The sequence below is a fragment of the Primulina eburnea genome, chromosome 1 (assembly GCF_022965805.1).
Source record: "Primulina eburnea isolate SZY01 chromosome 1, ASM2296580v1, whole genome shotgun sequence".
NCBI lineage: Eukaryota > Viridiplantae > Streptophyta > Magnoliopsida > Lamiales > Gesneriaceae > Primulina > Primulina eburnea.
This window is the reverse complement of record NC_133101.1, coordinates 56,546,425-56,569,000: the sequence shown is the minus strand read 5'-3', so window position 1 is coordinate 56,569,000 and position 22,576 is coordinate 56,546,425. Positions and strand designations below refer to the sequence as shown.

At 32.4% G+C, this 22,576-nt stretch overlaps 2 protein-coding genes across 2 annotated transcripts; one reads left to right on the top strand and one right to left on the bottom strand.

The window, feature by feature from the left end:
* Positions 1-824: 824 nt before the first annotated feature.
* LOC140832577 (uncharacterized) lies at positions 825-2,081 on the bottom strand. The gene has a single exon (XM_073196676.1). The coding sequence runs from the start codon at positions 1,579-1,581 to the stop codon at positions 922-924; it is 660 nt and encodes a 219-aa protein (XP_073052777.1). The 5' UTR covers positions 1,582-2,081; the 3' UTR covers positions 825-921.
* A 12,681-nt stretch (positions 2,082-14,762) lies between these two features.
* On the top strand, positions 14,763-16,170 carry LOC140812822 (inorganic pyrophosphatase 2-like). The gene is made up of 4 exons (XM_073171191.1): positions 14,763-14,975; positions 15,122-15,243; positions 15,349-15,550; positions 15,650-16,170. The coding sequence occupies exons 1-4, from the start codon at positions 14,838-14,840 to the stop codon at positions 16,019-16,021; spliced, it is 834 nt and encodes a 277-aa protein (XP_073027292.1). The 5' UTR covers positions 14,763-14,837; the 3' UTR covers positions 16,022-16,170.
* Positions 16,171-22,576: the final 6,406 nt, after the last annotated feature.

Genomic DNA, 22,576 nt, shown 5'->3' with positions numbered 1-22,576 from the left:
TTTATCTGCACAATCTACACACTCACACACACATAATAATAATAATAATGATATGGATGACTAGGAATTGTATATATATATATATTAAGTCGATACGATTCCGTGAATCTATTTTTGTGAGATAGATCGATCTAATTCATACTGAGAGTGAAAATAATATTTTATCGTAGAACAAGTCGAGTAAAATATTCGTATCACAAAATTGATTTGCGAGACGGTGTCAAATGAATTTTTATGCCTATCTCAAAATCCCAAAAATCAGTATAAAAAATGGACAAATTTTTTTTAACCAGTTACACAAATTCTTATTTTAAAAAAAAAACTCTCCCACTTAAATAATTATGTTAATCAATCAACCAAAAAATAAAATCCCTAATTTTATTTTTGGATGCAAATCCTTAATTTTAGTATAGCAAAAAAAATGTACATAAAAATTAATTATGAAAAAAAATATATTATATAATAAGGAATGGGGGATTGCTAAGATAACACGAAGAGGCCACTCAAATAATTACTTAGATGATGGAGTCCAAGTCTCCTCCGCAAGTCAAATGTGGAACACACACAATACTTCCAAATTAAACATCAATGAATTTAGCAAGAAGCCTCGAATTGTAAACATCACCTCCACCATTAGAACTCATACAATGTCTCAAAAAACAGACCCCAACAAAAAAAGAGAAGGCACAACTCCATGATCAATGAGGACCATCAACATATAATGACTCCAAGAACTCATAATTTTATATAATAATATAATATAATATAATATATATTCACTCCACCCCAACTAATTTCATTCAAGATTTGATGGAGTTAACCCATCCATTAAGTTTTCTTGAAAATTGGGAGAAAAAAAGGAAAAAAGACAAAGAGCCAATTTGTCCTCTCTTCTTGAATGAAGTATTTATTTGATCTTACCTAGTGAAAATTGGAGGCTGGTGTGTAAATAGCAAGATCAGGCAAGCCATTTGCATCACTCCAACAGCTGGATTCACCACCCTCCTCCATGTTCAAGAATCCATCGCCATTATTGCCGCCACTCCCCATTACAAGTTGGGGATCAGGGCCTACGAAATGGTCGTCGCCCAACGCCAAATTTGACCCATGCGAACCTATCCCGTCGAGGAAATTTCCGTACTGTCCACCGATTGACCCCAGGAGTGAGCTGAAACTACCACTCACATCCATTAAGTTCCCGAATTGGCCCCCGTACCTGTCTTCTCCCTTCAGCGGCAATAACTCGGAAGCTGCTGCAGAGTTGTTGACACTAGCGTTAGAGGGCGAGGAAGATGCTGCCGGGCGCTTGCTCTGCTGGTTGTTTGCGGAGGAGGAACTCCGCTTGGCGTTCTTCCGGGAACCACCGCCTATAGGTATGTTTCTCAAGGCACCGCCTTTAGTCCAGTACCTTTTGCAACTCTTGCAGAAGTGGCGAGGCTGAGAGAGATTGTAGTTGTTGTAGTAGCAAAATTTTGTGTTTGGTGAATCACACCTCGGGCACTTCAATTGCTCTTGCTCCGGGAACTGTGGCTGTTGCTGCACATTTGCTTTGATCTGAGAATACAGATACGGGTCTTGCATTCTTTTTGGGTGAGAATCGAGATTCGATCCTTCTTCCTTTTTTATTCCAATCAAAGATTGAATTTTGTGATGTGGGTTTTTTGTTAGCTTGATCTTGACGCTGAAAGAATCGAGGCGTGGGATTGAATACGAAGGGGAAACAGGTGAAGAGTGATCTGAAAAAACCTAAAAAAAATGGAAGTCTTTTGGAGGAATTTGTGGGAGATGGATTTGTTGGGAAGTGGAGAAAAAGGCGAGAATCAATGAAAACACAACTCAGAAGACGACAAAAAGTGGGGTTGGAGTAAGATCAAGAAAATTACACTTAAATTCTTTGGATCAGAGGAAGCAGACGATTGATCCAGTTTTCAGTGGCTAACATAATTAAGTTTTCAGATGCAATTTCCCAAAAACAATTTCTGACAATTAAAAGGTTTTCAAGAAACGGGGGCATCGAATCTGGAGCAAAGGTCTTGGAGACAAACTGGATCATAATAATACACACACAAACACACACTATTGTATAAATATATATATATATATATATATATATATATATATATATGTATGTATTGTGTCTATATGTATTTATGTGTGTATGTATGTTCCTCTTTGGTCTTGTCGGATTGTATTATTTGATCAGTTGATGAACTTACATTATGTTTATAAAAATAATTATTTGTACAGGGATATGATATTTTTAACTTTTTTAAATTAAAAATAAGAGAAGATTTAAGCATAAAAGTTTTGAATAGAATGATGATTTCATGAAAGTTAGAAGAATGTAAATAGGAAGTAGAAAAAGTAGATGAGCAGATCTCTTGTAAGACGGTCTCACGAATCTTTATCTGTGAGACGAGTCAACCCTACTGATATTCACAATAAAAATTAATAGTCTTAGCATAAAAAGTAATCATTTTTCATGGATGACCCAAATAAGAGATATATATCACAAAATACGATCCGCGAGACTGTCTCACATAATTTTTTGTTAAAGTAGATAGTAGCTGAATTTTGGGGGGAAACCCAAAAAAATAAAAGATAAAACCAAAAACACTCATCTTTATGTAAGAGGACTAATAATATTTTCATTGTTTTTGTGTTTTGAACTTTTGAACAAGTTTATATTGTGTTAATTTCTATTTTTTAATTGTATTTTTTTATGACATTATAACCCACAGTGTAACAATTCAGTGTGAATTGGCAAACCCTCGTATTAAAAAAATAGCATTTAAATCACATCAACCAAAAACATTACACTGAACAAATCATGTACGACATATTCATCTGAAAAAAAGTCAGTAGGAGAATCGAATTCATGACCAATATTAACCAAGTGTGCACCACTCCAAAAAAGTATTTATTTTAGTAAAACTAAATATATAGCATACATTTGAAAACTATTTGGTTCTTCTTACATGATGGTAAATTATAAAATAATAAATTGAAATATAAAAATATTATTTTTTTATTTTAATTGAGCAAAACGTGAATTAATGAAAATATGTTGAACAATATATGCGCCCACACACACACGAATATACACTGAATATTTTTTTATGTGCAAACATATTTATCTCATTCAATATATTCAAACTTGATATTTTTTTATGGTGTGAAAACTCCATCATTATCTTTTAATTCGTAGTGAGTCAATTTCATGGTAATAAATGATGCCACTGATCTTGATACGTAGGTCTAATGAATGTTATATCAAATGAAAATTTAGAATATTATATTAATTTGGAATGAAATTTTAAAATATTTATCAGATTCTCGTTATTGTATAAGAATAGGTCTTTTGTGAGACGATATCACGAATCTTTATCTATGAGACGAGTCAACTTTACCGATATTCACAATAAAAAAATAATATTCTTAGCATAAAAAATAATATTTTTTCATGGATGATCCAAATGAGATATCTGTATCACAAAATACGACCCGTGAGATCGTCTCACATAAATTTTTGTCATTGTTATAATACTTCTAATAGGGAATTTTAAATTACAAATCCAAATTGGCATAATGTGGGCTTCCTAAAGACAAAAATTTGTGTGAGACGATCTCACGGCTCGTATTTGTGAGACAGATCTCTCATTTGGGTTATCAATGAAAAAATATTATTTTTTTATGCTAAGAGTATTATTTTTTACTATGAATATGGGTAGGGTTGACCCGTCTCACAGATTAGGATCCGTGAGATGGTCTCACATGAGACTCATTCCTTCCTAAATATCACACCTCGATTAATTCAAAATTAACTAAGGGAGTATGTCTCACGTGAGATCGTCTTACGGACCCCAATCTGTGAAACAAGTCAACCTTACACATATTCACAATAAAAAGTAATACTCTTAGCATAAAAAGTAATACTTTTTTATTGATTATCCAAATAAAAATCCGTCTCACAAAATATGATCCGTGAGACCGTCTCACACATGTTTTTTCCTAACGAGGGACATACATATATTCTTGCGGGAGATTAATTGGAAATTAAATTGGGAGAGGCGTATTTTGGAAGAAGGAATAATTAATAGGTTAATTATCAATTAAATAATAGTTAACAATAATTAGATTCTTTCATACTTTGGCTGCTCTATGATAATCTATAGCCGAAATTGTGGAATAATTTATTGATTACTAATTAATATTATTTAAATGAAAGTGAGGGACCATTAAAATAATATTTTTATTTGATTTGATAATATTTAAATGCAAACCAAGTGGACAAGAGCTCTAATTATTGTCATTATGTGATCTTCCTAACCTTAAACATGAGATCATTATTTATTAGTCTTAATGAAACAATTATCTAATGTCCAATCACCAATGTGTAACGTGTTTCAAAAATTTATGTTATTTTATTGCTTTAGCAATATTTTATCTTATATTATTATAGGCTTTTTTTGTATTTAATTTTTTTTTCAAAATATATATATGAATTTATTAGAATATAATATTTATTGATTAACGATTGGATAATATTTAAAATTATAGATAAGTTGGAGAAAATATAGTGAAATGTACAAAAATTACTAATAAACTCAAGGCAAAAACTTGTGTGAGACGGTCTCATGGGTCGTATTTGTGAGACGGATCTCTTATTTGAGTCACCCATGAAAAAGTATTAATTTTTATGTTAAGAGTATTATTTTTTATTGTGAATATGGGTAGGGTTGACATGTCTCACAGATTATGATTCGTGAAACGATCTCACATGAGACTCACTCTAAATTCAAACCAGCAAAGCTATCTAACAAATATTATGAATGATAAAACTGTAAAAAAAAAAAAAAACATTGATGTCACATTGACAAACCAAAATTAGTCAATACGAGGTGCTCAAGTTTAATAATATATACATATATATATACATATATATATATATATATATATATATATATATATATATAGTAATGAAATCGTCTCACAAGAATTTATGTGATAAAACTAACACTCGTATATTTGAATGATTTAAATTATCCTTAAAATGGTTTGATTTAACATATATTAAATATCATATAAGTTTTTAAAATATTTAATAGTTTGTAAGTTTTTATATCTTATTTTCAAATTGAATTCAATTTGAATTTATTTTCATAGAAAGACCAACAAAAATTGGGAGAGAAAATAAATAAATGAAATGAGCATGAGAAAAAATAAATAAAAGTGTTGCGGTTGTCTTGAATAAATTTTGTATAATAGATATATATATATATATATATATATATATATATATATATATATATATATATATATATATATATATATATATATAAAAACAATTGTATTCTTTTTATAAATATTCAATAAAATTTTCATTAGAAAACTAACAAAACTGTCCTACAAATTGACACATTTAGAGTTGTCATTTAATTATAATAATTTGATTTAAGTGTGATAATGTTTTTTTTTCCTGTCGTATATCTTTATCACATGAAAATTGACGTGTCATCTAACATGAACGATATGATTCCAAACATTGTAGATATGTCATGACGACATGTATCAACACTTCGGTGATAATATATTAAGGTTGAACTCGGACTGTCACGTACCGAGCCCGGGCTCGTGCCTACGTGACTGTACAATGAGTCCCTATAGCAATTTCTTCGTATTCGTCCTCGCTTTACGAAAATGATTAACCCAAGTTGCTATAGAAATCTATTGTAAGCCATTATAAACGCATTTTTAAATCTTTGATTTTTAGATGAGGGACAAGGGTATCACAATCACCCCTCTTTCAGAACGCGACGAGGACGCGGCCTGACCTCTCGATCCACCAGCACCGAGAATCTAAAGGTGGCTCCTACAGGTTCAAGAGGTGGCTCCCGGCATGTAGCACTTTGCCCCGCAGGTTCAAGATGTGGCTCCCATGCACGTAGCATTTTGCCCGCATAGCACTTATTTCTCGGTGTTCCATGCCGGTGACCGGCTCTGATACCATTCTGTCACGCCCCCGAGCCCGGGCTCGCGTCTGCGTGACTGTACAATGGGCCCCTATAGCAACTACTTCGTATTCGTCCTCGCTTTACGAAAATGATTAACCCAAGTTGCTATAGAAGTTCATTGTAAGCCATTATAAACTAATTTTTAAATCTTTGATTTTTAGATGTGGGACAATGGTATAACACGGACTGATACACTTGTTTTGAGAAAAGATTTGAATATGTATTTGAAATGATACCCATATTGAGTACATCGATCATAATTATTATTGAAATTATATAATTTGATTTGAAATTTATTTGAATTTTGTTCATTCAAATAAGTCAATTCACACTTTCAAATCCATCAATCCAAACACAACTTAACTTAAATATACCAAAAAAATACTTATTGTACAAATTTCATTTATTTACGCCAATTCCTCTCAATTCCATAAGTAAGTGTGTGTGTGTGTGTTTATATATATATATATATATATATATATATATATATATATATATATATATATATATATATATATATATTAAAAATTAAATAATTGGATTATGAATTTACGTCTAATTACTTAACGGGAAAATGGAAGAGCAGCCGCTAATCTCAAAGATGGCTGCGATCTACACCGTCCATTTAAGAGAGAGGGGTATGGGTTTATTTGGGCTCTGGTTAAATCAGGCCCATATCAACTATGAGGACCAGCCCAATATACGGCACCACCGGTGGACAATTTGTATATATAACATTACGTGTTTTAAAGATAACAAAAACTATAATGAGATTGTCTCATATATTAATTTTGCGAGATATATATATATATATATATATATATATATATATATATATATATATTATATAACTCGACCCATTAAAATAAATTATTTTTATGTCAAAATATTAATTTTGATTCTAAATATGGACCGGTTCGGTCCGTCCAACGAATATATATCCCTAATACCGTCTCAGTAGAGACCTACTATTTAACGATAAACTATATTTTATTTTTTCTAAAGTAGTGATGAAAATAAAATTGGACTCCGACATTTGACGATGAAATGGATATATTGTTTTTCACTCTAAGTCGAATTTGCTATACAGGAGCTACAATAACTTCGTTCTAGCTCGAAGTCTCATGTAAAAAAAACGTAGAATAATAACCTTCACAGTGGCGACGCTATTCTTGTAAGAAATTGAGTTAGCTAGAGTAATGGATAATCCCATGTATCGTTCGAGAGTTTATACATCTCACGAGCCCGTAATTTATTTTAATACATAAACTATTTATTTATTTATTATTATTATTGTTATTATTATTATGTAATTAAATAATGAACAAGACGATCTCATGGATCGTATTTGTGAGACGGATATTTTATTTGGGTCACCCATGAAAAAATATTACTTTTTATATTAAGAGTATTACTTTTTATTGTGAATATGAGTAGAGTTGACCTGTCTCACAGATTATGATCCGTGAGACGATTTCACATTAGACTCGCTCTAAATAATGAGCTAGTTTACGAAACAAGTTGATTAGCCAAACTTAATTATTCTCAAGCATCCAGAACTTTTCTATTTTTCGTTGAAACCACTCTCATTTTTCTTTTTTTAAAAAAAAAACTGAATATGGAATTCGAATCGCAGTAAAATTCCAATTATTTAAATATTGATTAAAATGAAATGACATTTTGAGGGGACATGAGAAACATGTAGGGTCACACGTTTGATTGACTGAAAGATGGATATGAAAGATGGGATTTTTTGTCATTTCTCGACAATTTTCTACTGTTCTTTTACACTCACATTAGATTTCATAAATTAATGTCTAACTTGAAAATCATTTTTAATTTAAATTAGCATTTTATTAAGTATAGATGAGGAAAAATCACCAATTTAAATTTAATTTAAGATTTACTTCTTAGGGATCTAAATTTATAGTTTGAACTCCTTAATTTTGATAAAATGACAAAAAAAAATATTATTAATTTTGTAAATGAGCTAGAAATGGTATTAAAGTCTAGATAAATTATTTCAAACATAAAAAATTATTAATACTCAGTGATTAAATGTTTGAGGAGGATAATTTTTTCAAATAATATGGATCTAAACACCTGTTTGAGATTAATTATTTGCAAGACTTATTCCAATACTTTGGAATATTAGAACATGAATATCTAACCAAAATGCGATATTAGAAGCAACGTGGAACTTGTCAGAATCCAAAGTAAAATTATGATTTAGTCCAATAAGTTCTTAGAAGTAGTATCGGATTCCTCTAAACTATCTGAAGATCTTAGAAAAATCCAAAAAATACAATAAATAATTATGGTAATGTGTTGTATTATATACCACAAAAAGTAGAAAAAATTCTTGTAATACTAAAGGATGTTCAAACAAGAATCCAAATTATAGAACAAGCAAGTTCTAGTTAAAAAACGTCAGTAGGAAGGTTATCACTATCCTTTTGTACGGAACCTTATTAGACCAAAGAGGTACAACCAAGGTGATGCCAAAGTCTTTAACTGACGAAGAAAAAATGATCAATTTACTTAAAAATGTCTTAGAAAAGAAAATTAATATAATAAAAACTTTAAAAATGATTGGTCACGATGATCTCCAAGACCTTGTTGATCTCCAAAACCTTGTAGAATCTTTTGCAAATCTGAGGGTCGTGGATCTAAAGATTAACACAACTGGGGGAATTTGTGGGATATGCAAAATTGAGGGTCGTAGATCTAAAGAATAACATGGTCGTCTTTTCACGAACTACCAAGAAAAAGTGTGAGATCTCATAATACAAATACAAGAGCACCCCAAACAGCTTTTCATGTCGTAGAAAAACATACCCAACGAGAACGAGATCAAGGAGAAGTTAAATTTCTTGCACCAAACACTCTATGAGAAATACGTTTTTGGAACTTATACCTCATTATGAGGTTATGCTTAACCTTGATGTACTTGACTTCAAAAACAAAGAAGATCTCATAGATGATTAGACATAGAATATGAGAATCATAGTAGAAACACTTGATCTCAAAGGAGAATGATTCATAAAACTTTTATAAATGAGTCTTATGAGATTAGTTAAATTTGCATTAGATATGACTTTAATAAATATAAAGAGTCAGTTCTGGCTGTAGAATCTCTCAGTGAGATAGCCAGAAGAATGATTACCCTATTCAAAATACAATTTATAGGGGTTGACAATTTTAACAGTCAAGACATGAAGAAGAAAAAAATATAATCAAGCAATTTATCCAAAAAGAATCGAATTTCTTTTAATACATGAAACAAATATCAAATCATCGGCCATGAAAAAAGGGTAATGTTGCAATATTTCTACCCACAAGTGTACGGTGTCAAGTTTTAGTACTCGGTTAAGTACATATATCATTCTCATAGGGAGTGTAATTTAATAATATATTAACTATCGTACTTAAAATAGTCAACCTTTAGTTAGATAATTAAAGTAAATTTTACAATTAATTATAAATAGAACTAATTCAAGCACACAACGCTGTAAAATCAACGAGATCAAAGAATCTAGATGTGTGATTTCACTTGGTCGTCACTATATTAAATTATCATTTACTTTTATATTCATAAATTCATTCCGTTTACTATCCCAGAATTCTCAAATATTCCTAATACTTTTCTTAAGTGATACGTATGAACTAATTATCTAATATTGATTTCGATATCCCTATAAAACCCAAACGTTAACTAATTTTAATAGTACTATAATTATTTCGATGGGTTCAATGGAATTATAGGTCTTTCGAACTCTATAAACACCAACATTACATTTCTATGTTCCTAATAGAATTTTCTCTCCCGAGTGATAGATTTCGAATAAATATGACAGTCCAATTATTGATTAAGTAAATGAAAGCAATAAAATTTGAAAAATATAAATAAAACAATAAGAAATTCGCATATAGAAATAAACAATTCGCAAATATAGATTTGATCAAGCTATGTTGTCCTCTAGGTTAAATAAAATAGTTCACAACGGAAAAACAATAAAACAAATTCAAGTTTTTCGACATCACCAAGTAACTAAGAAATTGTAGTGGGATCAAAAAAGAACAATCGAATCCAAATATGTGACTCCGTCCTGGGAAGATGTGGTCTTCGTCTTCGAGTTTCTTCCCGTTACTTTTTGATTCACGCATCCTCTCTCAGTCCCTTTTTTGTGTCTTTCTCTTTTTTTCTTCCCCATAGAATTCTAGGGTTTCTGTCATTTTATACACGTATGTACACTGAAGTTGTGTCTCTGCAAGCATCATGCGCGCGGGTGTGCATGCTTCTGGAAGTTTTTGTGCAATCTTACATGCATAGGTGTACGAGATGTGGCGCCTCTATGCCCACACTTTTGTAAATTGGTACTACCACAATGCTCGCATGTGCGCGTGATCTGTCACTGGTGCGGGCGTCCTTCTGTCAACCTTGGCGTGATTTTTGCTGCACTGTACACCATTTGGTCCTTCCTGTATTGACATTCAAAACATACGACAAATGTATAACTTTATTCGAAGCTAGCATAATTCACGCATATTAATTGGGTAATATAAGTTTAAAACTATGCTTTGTCAGGTAAACAGAGGCCGAGCTGAAATCCACACCCTCATTTCCCTGGGGCAAACTTGGCCGAGCTGAGACCATAATAGCACAAGAGGTCCTTGGCTAAGAGGATTGGAATATGGAAGCGCTGACCCTTGATGACCTCGAAGGAATAGAAGGAAGCTCGGGGAGAGCATCTCGCCATTGGGAGCTGATGTCCCATGGATTAGAGGGCTTTACAAAAAGAAGTGATTTTTCCAAAATTTATTGGATCTCGAGGCACCCTAAAAAAACTAATAGTTTGGATGGGTTGAGAAAAAGAAGGGGCCTCTTCGGATCTCTTGGGAATATAGAAATGGGAGAAAGCGAAACAATAGACCTAAAAACCTAGGGGCCTTAAAAAGAATTGCAAAATTGTAGAAGGTGTGGAAGGCGTTGGGGGTAAATTGGCCGAGGTAGATCCGGTAGAGCTGGCTGAGCTGCTGAAAAAAGAATGGGAGAGAAAATCGGAGTCCACCCTCCAACTGATCTTGGTAAAAGGTGTAATTGTCAGGAGGGAGAGTCTTCAGAATGAGGAAAGACAATTTGGTAGTAAGTGGGAGCATGGGAAAGGTCCCGGAGCTGATACTCGTCTGAGGCATCTAACGATGAAGGGTAGAGCTCGAACCAGAGATCACACTTCTTGACTGGCTCCTCCGTGTGATAGAAACTGAGCTGGTCCCGGATTGGGCCATCATTAATAGCAGAGAGGTGGGAGCTGACCCCCTCGGTTTCAAGAGGCTCACCTGATCTGCTAGGGACATCAGCTCGAGAATCATATTGATCCACCTCACGGAAGAGCTCCCTGGTGGTCGAATTGGAGGATTGATTGGGGAATGCCATAAGTAAAAAACATACCTATGTTTGAGGAGATCGGATTTTGGGAGTTAGGATGGGATGGAAGATCTTAAAGTGGGAGGTCAGAGAAAAAGATGGACATGTAAAGTATGAATGAAGAGAGGTGACCACTATTTATAGAGGGACCAGGATGAGTTTGGACCGTTGATTTCAAATGGCTTGAACAGTCGAGATCGTCTCGAAATGCGCAAAAATAACCGTTAGGTTAATAAATAGGAGAGATATTTCAAATTCAGGGCACAAACAAACACGGATAGGAGCTCTAGCTCCCATATCAGCCGAGCCCACGGGCCACCAAAAGCTCAGACCACCGCGAGCTTCTGGTCTCTTATGTCAGCTCGACTTGAGGGGAGGACTCGTGATACCGCAGGAGATAGGCTCGGCCCACCCTCGATTGCCTGTAAGAATTTAGGCCCAATATCCAGATAGTTCGAGAAAGTCATCTTAAGGGTTAGGGTTCATCAGAAGGTCCCTCATTAACTCGGATCCATCAGATCATCTAGGGATACACCCACCCCGGACTGCATTTATCCATATTCAGTGGGAGGCCATCCGGAAGCTCATCCCAACCGACCTCTCATACTTCCATAATCTTGTCGATCAGCAAGACGTGGCCGACCTCCCAGCAAGGTGTTCGTGTCGACCTCCTTGAATATATTATTGCACCGATTGAAAGGTCTCAGCCGACCTCCCGAGCCGAGCTTCCATAGAAATCATGGTATTAGACGAGTTTATGCCTCAGGGAGCTCCCACTCATTTATATTAATGTGTAGTCAACAAAAATAAAACTCATAGAGAATCTAAGATTTTGAGAATCCGAAGTCCAACAGATTTAGGACTCTAAAAATACCAGAGTTTTAGTCGTCAAAGAATTCAAGCCATATAGGGATTCTTCTCCTATAAATATCAGGTTTCGATCGTTGTTTATTCATTCTGAACGCATAAAGTATTCTCTCTGTTTTTCTATTTTCCGGCTTGAGCGTCGGAGGGGCTACACCGGAACAACCTTACGACCCACTTCTAACGTTCATGTTTGTGATTCCAGATCCAAAGGTCCGACCCGAGCTTACAGAGCGAGATCCGACCTCTTAGTTGCCCTCGCGATTTTCCTCATCGTCAATCATGTTTCCCAATTTATGCGAACTTCCATTTTTTGTGTTTGCCAAATTCGATATATGATCTTGATACCATCATCCAAGGCCCGAATTTCTACGTAATTTCTGCTGGGATTTTCACTTTCTTATTCTCTCAAGTATGGTCACCTCTGTGCTATCCTCTTCCCTCCCTCGCCTGTTCCGTCGTTCCATCATGGTTTTCTGGTGACTCTTTGGTAGTGCAGTCTCTTTGAGGATGTCCATAGACTCCGCACTTGAAACATATCAAATGGATATCCTCGTACTCAATCCTTCAGACTTTCGATCTCAACATAAACTTCGCCAAGAGTGGTTTGCTAATGTCCACCTCCACACAAATTCTAGCAAACTTTCCTCTCAAAACCAGGCTAGTGGCCTGATCAACTCGGATGGGCTTTCCAATCTTACTCCGTATCTTCATTAAGAACTATGTATCATAATACTCTATCGGAAGACAATGGAACCTCACCCAAACCAAAACTTTTTTCTGTGATATCCGAGAACAGATCGAAGTTGGGAAAACATTTCTTTACGATCATATAGTGATCCATGACTATCCATTGACCTTCATATTTCACATATTCATAGTCATCTATAGAAGCAAATATAACTATATAATAATGATTATCAAGGGCAACTAGTTCAATTGGAGCCTTTGGCTTCCACAAAGCTTTGATACGTCTGAGAAGATAGTTACATCCACTTGGTCTCCCTATCACTTTGACGATTAATGTTTGACGCCATGGTCTACGTAATCTGATATTTTCCTCCTTAAAGAGCTTAATAACCAGACACCTTTCATCCTCCTCGTCTTCACTATAGAGTTCATCTTCCGAAACCATTCCATCATCCTCGTGGTATCATGATGATTATCCTACAACCAGTTTCCCCAGAAGAGTATCCTTGAATGAGTGTCGATTCGCTGCATTAGTTATCGCTTTAGGATCTCCCATCTCCCCTTGGTTGTCCTTCGAGGGACCTTCCATGATTACATCTTTGAATTCAGTAGTTCGATCGCCTGTCAACATCTTCGATTTTTTTATTGCTTCATTCAAGTAGTTGTTTTTCCTCTTGAAAGAGCATTTATTTAACAAAATAGTTAAATAAAAATTCTACACATAAAATAATAAAAATATTTTAATTTAAACACATAATAACGAAACTTGCCTAAATACGATAATTATGTTTCATGAGTTTAAATATTAAATTGAAGAGTCTAATTATCTAAACTCATAATTACTCCACAATGGAAACAATGTTCGAAAAATTTAAATATTTCACAAAATAAATATTACACAATAATAAGTTACGGTATCAATATAAAATAAAAATGTTTTCGAGCATCACAGAGTAACTTTCAACTTTCAAACTTCATCAACTCGAACATCCCTTCAAAGACAACTGTTGCTCTTTTGTGGATGTGGGTTATACTGGTCAAACCACGCAAAATATGTGTTCTTTCATATTTCTTTAAACTTATTAGGTTCATGCTAACATATTATGATGTGATTAAAGACTTAAATTTATGTTAAACAAAATATTAGAAGTTGAAATTTTGATAAGACAAAGCTTAATTGCCCTAATTTTGGCAAATTAAGCTTATTTTATCAATTATATTTTTACGACTCATATGTGGTCTGCTGAGTGCATGATTGAAATTGGCCAATGAATCTAATCATGGGATCAATCGAATTCAATTAATATGTATTCTTTTTTTTTTTGTTGTAAATAATTAATCCAGCTAATGTTTACGTGGAACATTCATGAATCCATATCATCAATTCGTCACGTTAAAGCTAATCGTTAGGCCAATATATATTTGTATTTTTATCAAAATTTAGCCAAATTGTGTGCAATTTGAACTGTACAAACACCACATAAGTAAAGTGCTGTTTGGCTAGCAAAGAATATACTATTATTCCATCATCTAAGACATCCGAATCATTGCCCACCATATCCAACGGTTCATTTAGGACCACCAAAATTATGTAAAAAAATTCTTAAAGAATTCGAATGGCCTTGATTCAAGTTACCACGATATAGTGAAGTAATATTCCAATGGCATCAATTTTAACTTTAAAAATATTCCACAGGAATAGCCTACTTTTTGTCACATGGCATCACAACTATATAAACCCTATTTCTATGCAAATATAGATTGCATACACAAATCATAATTTCGTATAAACTGATAAATTGATCTTCCATCTTCTATTTTCGACAAACAAAAAAAAAAAGATGGCAAGAATCGTCGTGGTTTTCGACTTTGACAAGACGATTATCGACGTCGATAGCGACAATTGGGTTGTCGACGAGCTTGGCGCCACCGATTTATTCAATTCACTCCTCCCCACCATGCCGTGGAATCCCCTAATGGTAGGTTAAATTCTTGGAAATATTTTTTCTTTTTTTATTTTTATATATATATATATATATATATATATATATATATATATATATATATATATATATAATAAGTCGGTAAAAAATAAATTCTAACATTTAAAAAAAAAAAAAAACAGGACAAGATGATGAAAGAGCTTCATGCACAAGGAAGAACAACAAAAGACATTGAAAATGTTCTGAAAAGAGCTCCAATGCACCACAGAATTGTCCCGGCAATCAAGAAAGCCCATGCCTTAGGGTAGATTTCCCTTGCTCTTTCAAATTTCTTCACCAAAATTTAATGAAATTAATTTCCATGTTTTTTTTTTTGTCAAAAAATTTAAATCCCTGTATATATTTTTAGGTGTGATCTGAGAATACTGAGTGATGCAAACCTCTTCTTTATCGAGACAATTCTACATCATCTCGGAATAAAGTATTGCTTCTCTGAAATCAATACAAACCCGAGCAACGTCGACGAAGAAGGGAGGCTGAGGATTTCTCCTTACACTGATTTTTATTCATCTCCTCATGGCTGCAAGCTTTGCCCTCCGAACATGTGCAAGGTATGTATTTAGACATAGTCCCGATTTTCATCGGAAGCCATGCGTATATATACTCTATGCGTTACGTGTGTTAATCATTATCATTATTTTTGCCTACAGGGTATGATTTTAGAGAGGATTCAAGCTTCATCAGCGAAAGAAGGGAAGACGAGGATGATTTATTTAGGAGACGGGGCTGGCGATTTTTGCCCGAGTTTGAAGCTCAAGGAAGGAGATTTCGTAATGCCAAGAAAGAATTTCCCTGTTTGGGATTTAATATGCGAAAATCGCCATCTTTTACGGGCTGAAATTCACGAATGGGTCGATGGGGGAGACCTGGAGCGAGTTCTTGTCGAAATCATCGACAACATCAAGATCCACGGGACCAACGATTCGAACTCAATCCCATTGTTATCGAGTGATTGTAAGCTTGAAACGGTTTCCTTGTCATCCCATGAGGCATTGCCCCTGGCCCTTAGAGTTCATCAGTAAGGCCAGCCCCTCTGCGGAACACTAAGCATGGCCGATATCTCCTTTTTCCTTTCTATTTTACCTTGTATTAAGCAGCATTGAGGACACTCAATTGTCTAAAATCTATTTAATATGCTTGTTGTGGTTAATATACACGAGAAATTTGAATTTATGTGGTTCAAGAGTTGAAGAAACGGTCTCAAGAGTGAACAAACAGGGAGAATTAAGCAGCACAGTAGGGACAACAATCTCTCGCACAATACTAGACAACTCCCTGCAGAATTCTCATAAATTTTGTCGAGCTTTTTTCATGTCTTTCCAGTCATATTTAAGCATCTGCGTACATATTACTATTTTGTTATATTTTTCATGTTTTTGTGATTTCCTATTGATTTGTTGATACACAATCTCATGTTGAGAGTTTATTTCATCAATTTCTATTATCTTTTCTTTCGTTTTGGTGTTATATTCTTTTAGGAGACTATAACGAACAGTCAAATTTAGTATCCATAACCGTTTGATTTTTAGAATTTAAATTTTCATTATTTTACACAAATCGGTGCATTTTTGTACTTGACATGCTCGCAAATCAAATATTGTGCAAACACATTCTAAAAATCTTAAATTTGTATATATAAAATATATATTTACCAAAATTTAAAATGTAAACAACAATAAGCATATAATCGAATATCAAATATAATTATATATATATTTCAAACAAAAAAATTACTAATAAAATAAACTTTAATACTATTAAAATAATATTTTTAACAAAGTTTTAAACCCAAATAATCATATATATTAACAAAAAATTATTGATGTATTAATCGGACTACTGAAATAGTGAACACGTTATTCACGAGATATTTAATTTTTTTCCGCTCTGAAATAATTTGAAATTGACACATAATTTGTCGTTGTATGTTTAGATTAATATATATTTCTTGTTCTATTAGTTTATCTATGATTTTTTTATTCGAGAATCGAGAATTTTCCTATCGACGACGACGACCATGTCACTCACCAACTCATCCATTCAATTGAGAATGAAAATGATACAGAGAATTTAAAGTTTCCAAATATACAAAATCACGTTTATGTGAAAAGTACATTGTCCTCGTTACGCCTTTCTAGATTAATGACGAGCAATAAATACAATATAGAAATCATACGTGAAGATGTTAAATTGTCTCCATAATTTGACGGGCTTGAAAATAAATATAAATAATTGTTCAGTCGGCCGAACGTAATAATGATTGAGAATCGAAAAGTTTTTCCTGTTATTCAATTACTCTCTGCCAAAACATGTCAAGCGAAAATTTTGACTTTAGACAAAAATTAATCCCATAAATTTTGTCCGAGGCGATAGTTGTCAAATCAACTAAACTCAAATTTTGCTACAAATTTGAATGTTTGTACGACAGGCCTATTGTTTTTTATATATATATATATATATATATATATATATATATATATATATAAAGAAATCGGTACACAAAGGAGATTTTTTCAAGGAGTTTAAAAGAATAATATTTATAAGTAGCCTTCAGTAGATACATGGAAAATGTAGAACACGAAGTTTTTGAACAATCCTACTCTACATAATATTCAAAAGGTGAAAAATAAAGTAGAGAATAAAAGTTTGATTTCTAGTTTTTAGATTTTCAAGTGTCCACACACTAGCGGATCATATTAGAATGCCGTGGTTTCTATGTATATAAGATTTACAAAAGGAAAAAATGTAAAAGATATTAGTTTTATGGAAAATAATTTTGTTTAAATTCAGCATTTATTTATATTTATATGTTCGATTATAATCTATGAAATTATATCACTTCCTTAGTGTTTTGATTCGATCGAAAATAATTTTTTTTTAAACCGAAATCATTTCAGAGGCTCTATAATTCCTAACATTTAATTTGTCTTAATCATTGAATCCAGAAGTCCATCTTCAACAGAAATTGTTTCTGATTATTCTCCATCCATGTCAAAGACGGAGCTCGGGCACTACCATAAGCTGGTTCGTGGCTTGGGCACGGTTTGCGCGAGAAAAGAAGCTCACCGGACGAGCTCTACTCTGGCGATGGGAAGATGGAATCTTTTTTCTGCACTTAAAGGTGCATGCAAAGTTTAAAATTTTAGTTTTGACATTCAAAACGATTTTTGTGCGTCATATTATTTAAAATATTCATAGGGTGTTTAGATCTGTTACTTTGTGTATTTAATGTTCGCTCCAACTATTTTTTTAAGCGATCACTCCTTGTAATTCTTTACGAACGGATTTCCCTTTTGATCGTCTAATCAGGTCCATGATCGAAGTCCGAATTCTTTTTTATACTGCAATAGAGATCTTAAAAAATTTTGTGTCCAAAATGAATCGCCTGAATTCCAGAGACCTTGCGGCAATGTGGTCGTAGAAGTAGCCATCAAAATTTTCTTCAAAAAAATATATGGTGGCGGAAAATTTTGTGGAAGAGAGGGAAAATTTTTTTGGACAATTATGTGTATAAAACTTGTATTATTTCATATGATCCTCAATAAAATGTTTATAAGCTTTGATTCTTGATCACATGTGGAATCTCACTCATATTAGGATTCATAATCTCATTAGGATTCATATTTTCATTAATTAATTAAAATTCTAATGTTTTTTTTTTTTTTTTGAAACTCAAACCGTATTTTATTGAACTTCGTTAGGAACCCTACATTCATCCATAATGATGGAACTAATAGAGGTAGGAACTACATAAGAAATACCAAAACAAGTTTGTTGAAGGGCCGTTTTGACTAAAGAGTGAGCAGCTCTATTTGCTTGTCTCCTAATGTAATCGATTTTTATTGAGCTCGGGCTTCTGCTAAGCGCTCTACAAGCTGTAGTAATGAGTCTGAATTATGTGAGGTCTGGTGCCTCTGAATGGATATCAATCTTGGAGCCCGATTCCACTATTACTTTATCATGGCCCATTCCTTTAATCCAAGACAGCCTCTCATAGATTGCAAGAGCTTCTGTGCATATGTGTGTGTAAAACTAAATAACCTTTATTTAATTTCTTAAATAATTGTTAATCAGTTATTTAATAAATTCTAGACCACTATAGAATATTTTATAAAAACCATGTATTATTATTATTTAATCAGTAGATTCTAAATTTACTAATTATTCTCGTTCGGTTCCGAATATATTTAAAGGTAGGGTCAGATGGAAGCTTTCTAAATTAGAGTTTTGAATTGGGTTGGTTCCGAGTATATTGTGCTTGGGCTGGGCACTGAAGATTTGGCTTGGGTCAGGTGCTCTTTGGATTGTAAAAATTTTCAATGGCACTTTCCATCCCAGTACATTTCAGTCAACTTAAACATAAAAAAAAATAAAAAAAAATCCGTCAAAAATAATCAGTGAGGTTAGAATGCAACTATGAGAAAATGGACCTCATTGCAATGCGTATATTGAAAAATTATGCTTGGCATTTTATTATTATTAAATTTGATAACCAATTGAGCATCAATGAAAGAATGTATCGAATAATATGAAGGGAGTATTGAACCTATATACAAATTTAACCCTAAGCGACCCAATGCATGGAGAACTGGGATCATAATTCATGTATCATATTTGTTGCGCTCAAATCACGCGGAGTTACCTTTTCTGATTATCATTAGTTATTTACTGATTATCGTTTGTCAATAATAACACGAGCATACAAAAATGCACATTAGAGAGTGTCTGTCATGCAAAAACACAAATTTTACATTTTCACACCATGGAGCTCGGTTATAAATAGATGCACTAATTGATTATATCAGCATCTTGTTCTCAACTTTTCTCTCATTTTATAGCATTTGAATGCTTAGTTATATGATATTTGTGATAGTGTTTGTTCTCCGATATTAAGAGAGTGTGTGTTTTTTTTTAAAAACATGGTGAGTGATTGTACACCATAAAAATATTGTAGTGGAATTTTTTTCATTTTACCTATAGTTTTTATCCTAATAATTTTTAAAGATTTCCACGTAAATCTTGACGTCTAATTTTATTCTTTATTCTTATTATTATCTCAAGTTACCGCAATTGAGACCAATACTTTAAGAATATAGGTACTTAAGCCTGGAGGTCTTAGGTTCAAGTGTTGGGGAAGGTGAAAGAAACTACTTTCCAGGAGTGAGATATTCTATGAGTGACGCTCGGCCCATGCTGGACCATCCTAACGACCTATGACCAGTAGTGGTGCATGAGTATGGGCCGAGGCCATATTAGTTCAGCCTAATGGCCCATGATTGTTACAAATAAAGTGTTAAAACTTTAATGTAAGGTATGTACGTGTAGCTTAGTGAATAAAATTTTGTTTTTCTAAGTATAAGGTGTATGTTTAATTCCTACTATAATCTTTTTTTCTCTTTCTCTTTTCTATTTATTTTTTTTAATTCTTATATCAAAATTACAGAGTAGTCACTCACTATTTCTTATAATTACATTAATTAGATCCTTATTTAAATATAAACCAAATGAATTATAAAAAATATGCTTCTATGTACTAGTTATTATTATATATATGTTACATTGTTGAGTTCTTAGTATATGTATCTTGGTCGTTAGTATGAAGTGATTTTCTCTCTTAGTATTTAGTTGTTACGTATTTGATTGTTGAATCTTTCATTAGTTTAATTAGTTGCTTAGTTTAAATTTAAATTTTATTATTTTATATTTTTTTGGATTAAATTATTTGGTCTAACTTAAGCGAAGTTAGACCAAATTTTATTTGTACCATAAATATATTTCACAAATTTTATTTGTACCATATTTGCCATATTTATTAAAGAGAAAAGGTATTTGATGTTACTCTCGTGTTACTATCCCAATGATCTTTTTAATTGTGTGCACTCGCCACTCGTCGATATATGTGAGGTTTATTGATTTTCAAGTTGACCAAACATGTGTTATTAAATATTTACCATTAGATATGTCATTGGAATAATACTCTATTCATGTTATCCTAAGTCCTAACATTAAGGTCGTGTTTACTTGATATGAATCAATAATATTGAGACTTTTAAACTAATTTTATAGAATGTTGAATAATGCTATACAAAAAAAAAATATTTATTTTGATCGATCGATTTTATAATTGAAATTATGATTACGTAACGAGTTATAATTTCGCTCTGTATCATCTTGTTTTTAGTTTGTATTTTTAAGATTGTGATTGAGATTTTTATGAAGAATGTAAATTATTATTATTAATTCACATATATCTTATTTTAATTTACCAATTTTTTTTATTTTTTAAAAATAAAAAGTAATAATTGAGTAAAAAAAATTCACGAAGAAGCATAAATAAAATGAAATGTATTAAATAATATCTTAAATTATTTGATTTTTTTATACATTTTTATAATAATTTTTAAATGAGTTTTTCATATTTTTTTAGAAATAATGAGTACTAATATTATTTTTCCAATTTAAAAAGAGTATTAGTTAAAAATATTATATATTACATCTTTTATTTGTGATAAATATCAAGTTCTAATGTATACATTATGTAATTATGTATGCGTTTTATGAGTTAGTACGAGGCATAAAAAAATAAACACATAAAAAAATAAACATGAAAATAATATGATTGCTAGTATAATATTATGCTTATCATATAATAAGGAAAGAAAACCTTATGATATCATTAAGTGGCTTGCAATGGCGGAGCCGGGCTGGAATTTTAAACTCTAAAACTTTTTAATATTTTAAATTGATCTAGCCAAACTAATATCATATTATTCCAAAATTATATGAAATTTACATATACATTTAAAAAAAAATAAAAATTGGACAACCATGTGGCTCCGCCTTTGGTGGCTTGCATAGAATTAGATACATCTTATTTTTCACTTAACTTTAAAAAAACATCATATTTGACACATTGTAAGTCCTTGGATAAACCCAATGCTCTGTTACAATATCGAATTATCATTTAAAAGTAACCAACTAACCACTCAAGCCAAGTCTTGAGCATTGCGTCGAGCAAGTAGATCAAAAGTTTCCAGTGTTATTGTGTTGAATAGTAGCCTAGTTGGTCAATATTTAATTTTATCATGCTTGGTTTGATCGATCTTATCTGTGAAAACATTGCAATAAGGGTTATGATTTCGATATGTGCCATTCTGTCTGAACATAATTTTTACATGTGTCAAAAAATGACACATATCAAGATTTTGGTCCATATAGACCGTGCATGCGAATAAGATCGAATTTTTCAAGATGTTGCATGGGTGATCCATAGAGCAATAGCAAGGATATTTCAAGTTTGTGTTGGTCATTCATTACTAGAATACTGATATGGAATTTTTCCTTTGAAAAAACTTGGTTCATTCACTTTGCCTTTTATTGTAAAATTTTAAAACAAAAACCCTATATGCAATTTTTTTATTATTATTTGATGTAACTAAATTGTATTAATTATACTTTACTTCATCGATCACAACAACTGTCGTGAGATAGTCTCACAACGAATATTCTATTTAGATAATTTAATAAAAAATAAATTTTTAATAATTTTTATTGTAAATATGAAAAATATTGATTCA

Bases quoted from the DNA above. Each gene is read 5' to 3' on its own strand.
- LOC140832577 (XM_073196676.1), bottom strand. From the start codon at position 1,581: ATGCAAGACCCGTATCTGTATTCTCAGATCAAAGCAAATGTGCAGCAA.
- LOC140812822 (XM_073171191.1), top strand. From the start codon at position 14,838: ATGGCAAGAATCGTCGTGGTTTTCGACTTTGACAAGACGATTATCGAC. The intron at 14,976-15,121 runs GTAGGTTAAATT...AAAAAAAAACAG, and splicing joins TGCCGTGGAATCCCCTAATG to GACAAGATGATGAAAGAGCT. The intron at 15,244-15,348 runs GTAGATTTCCCT...ATATATTTTTAG, and splicing joins AAGAAAGCCCATGCCTTAGG to GTGTGATCTGAGAATACTGA.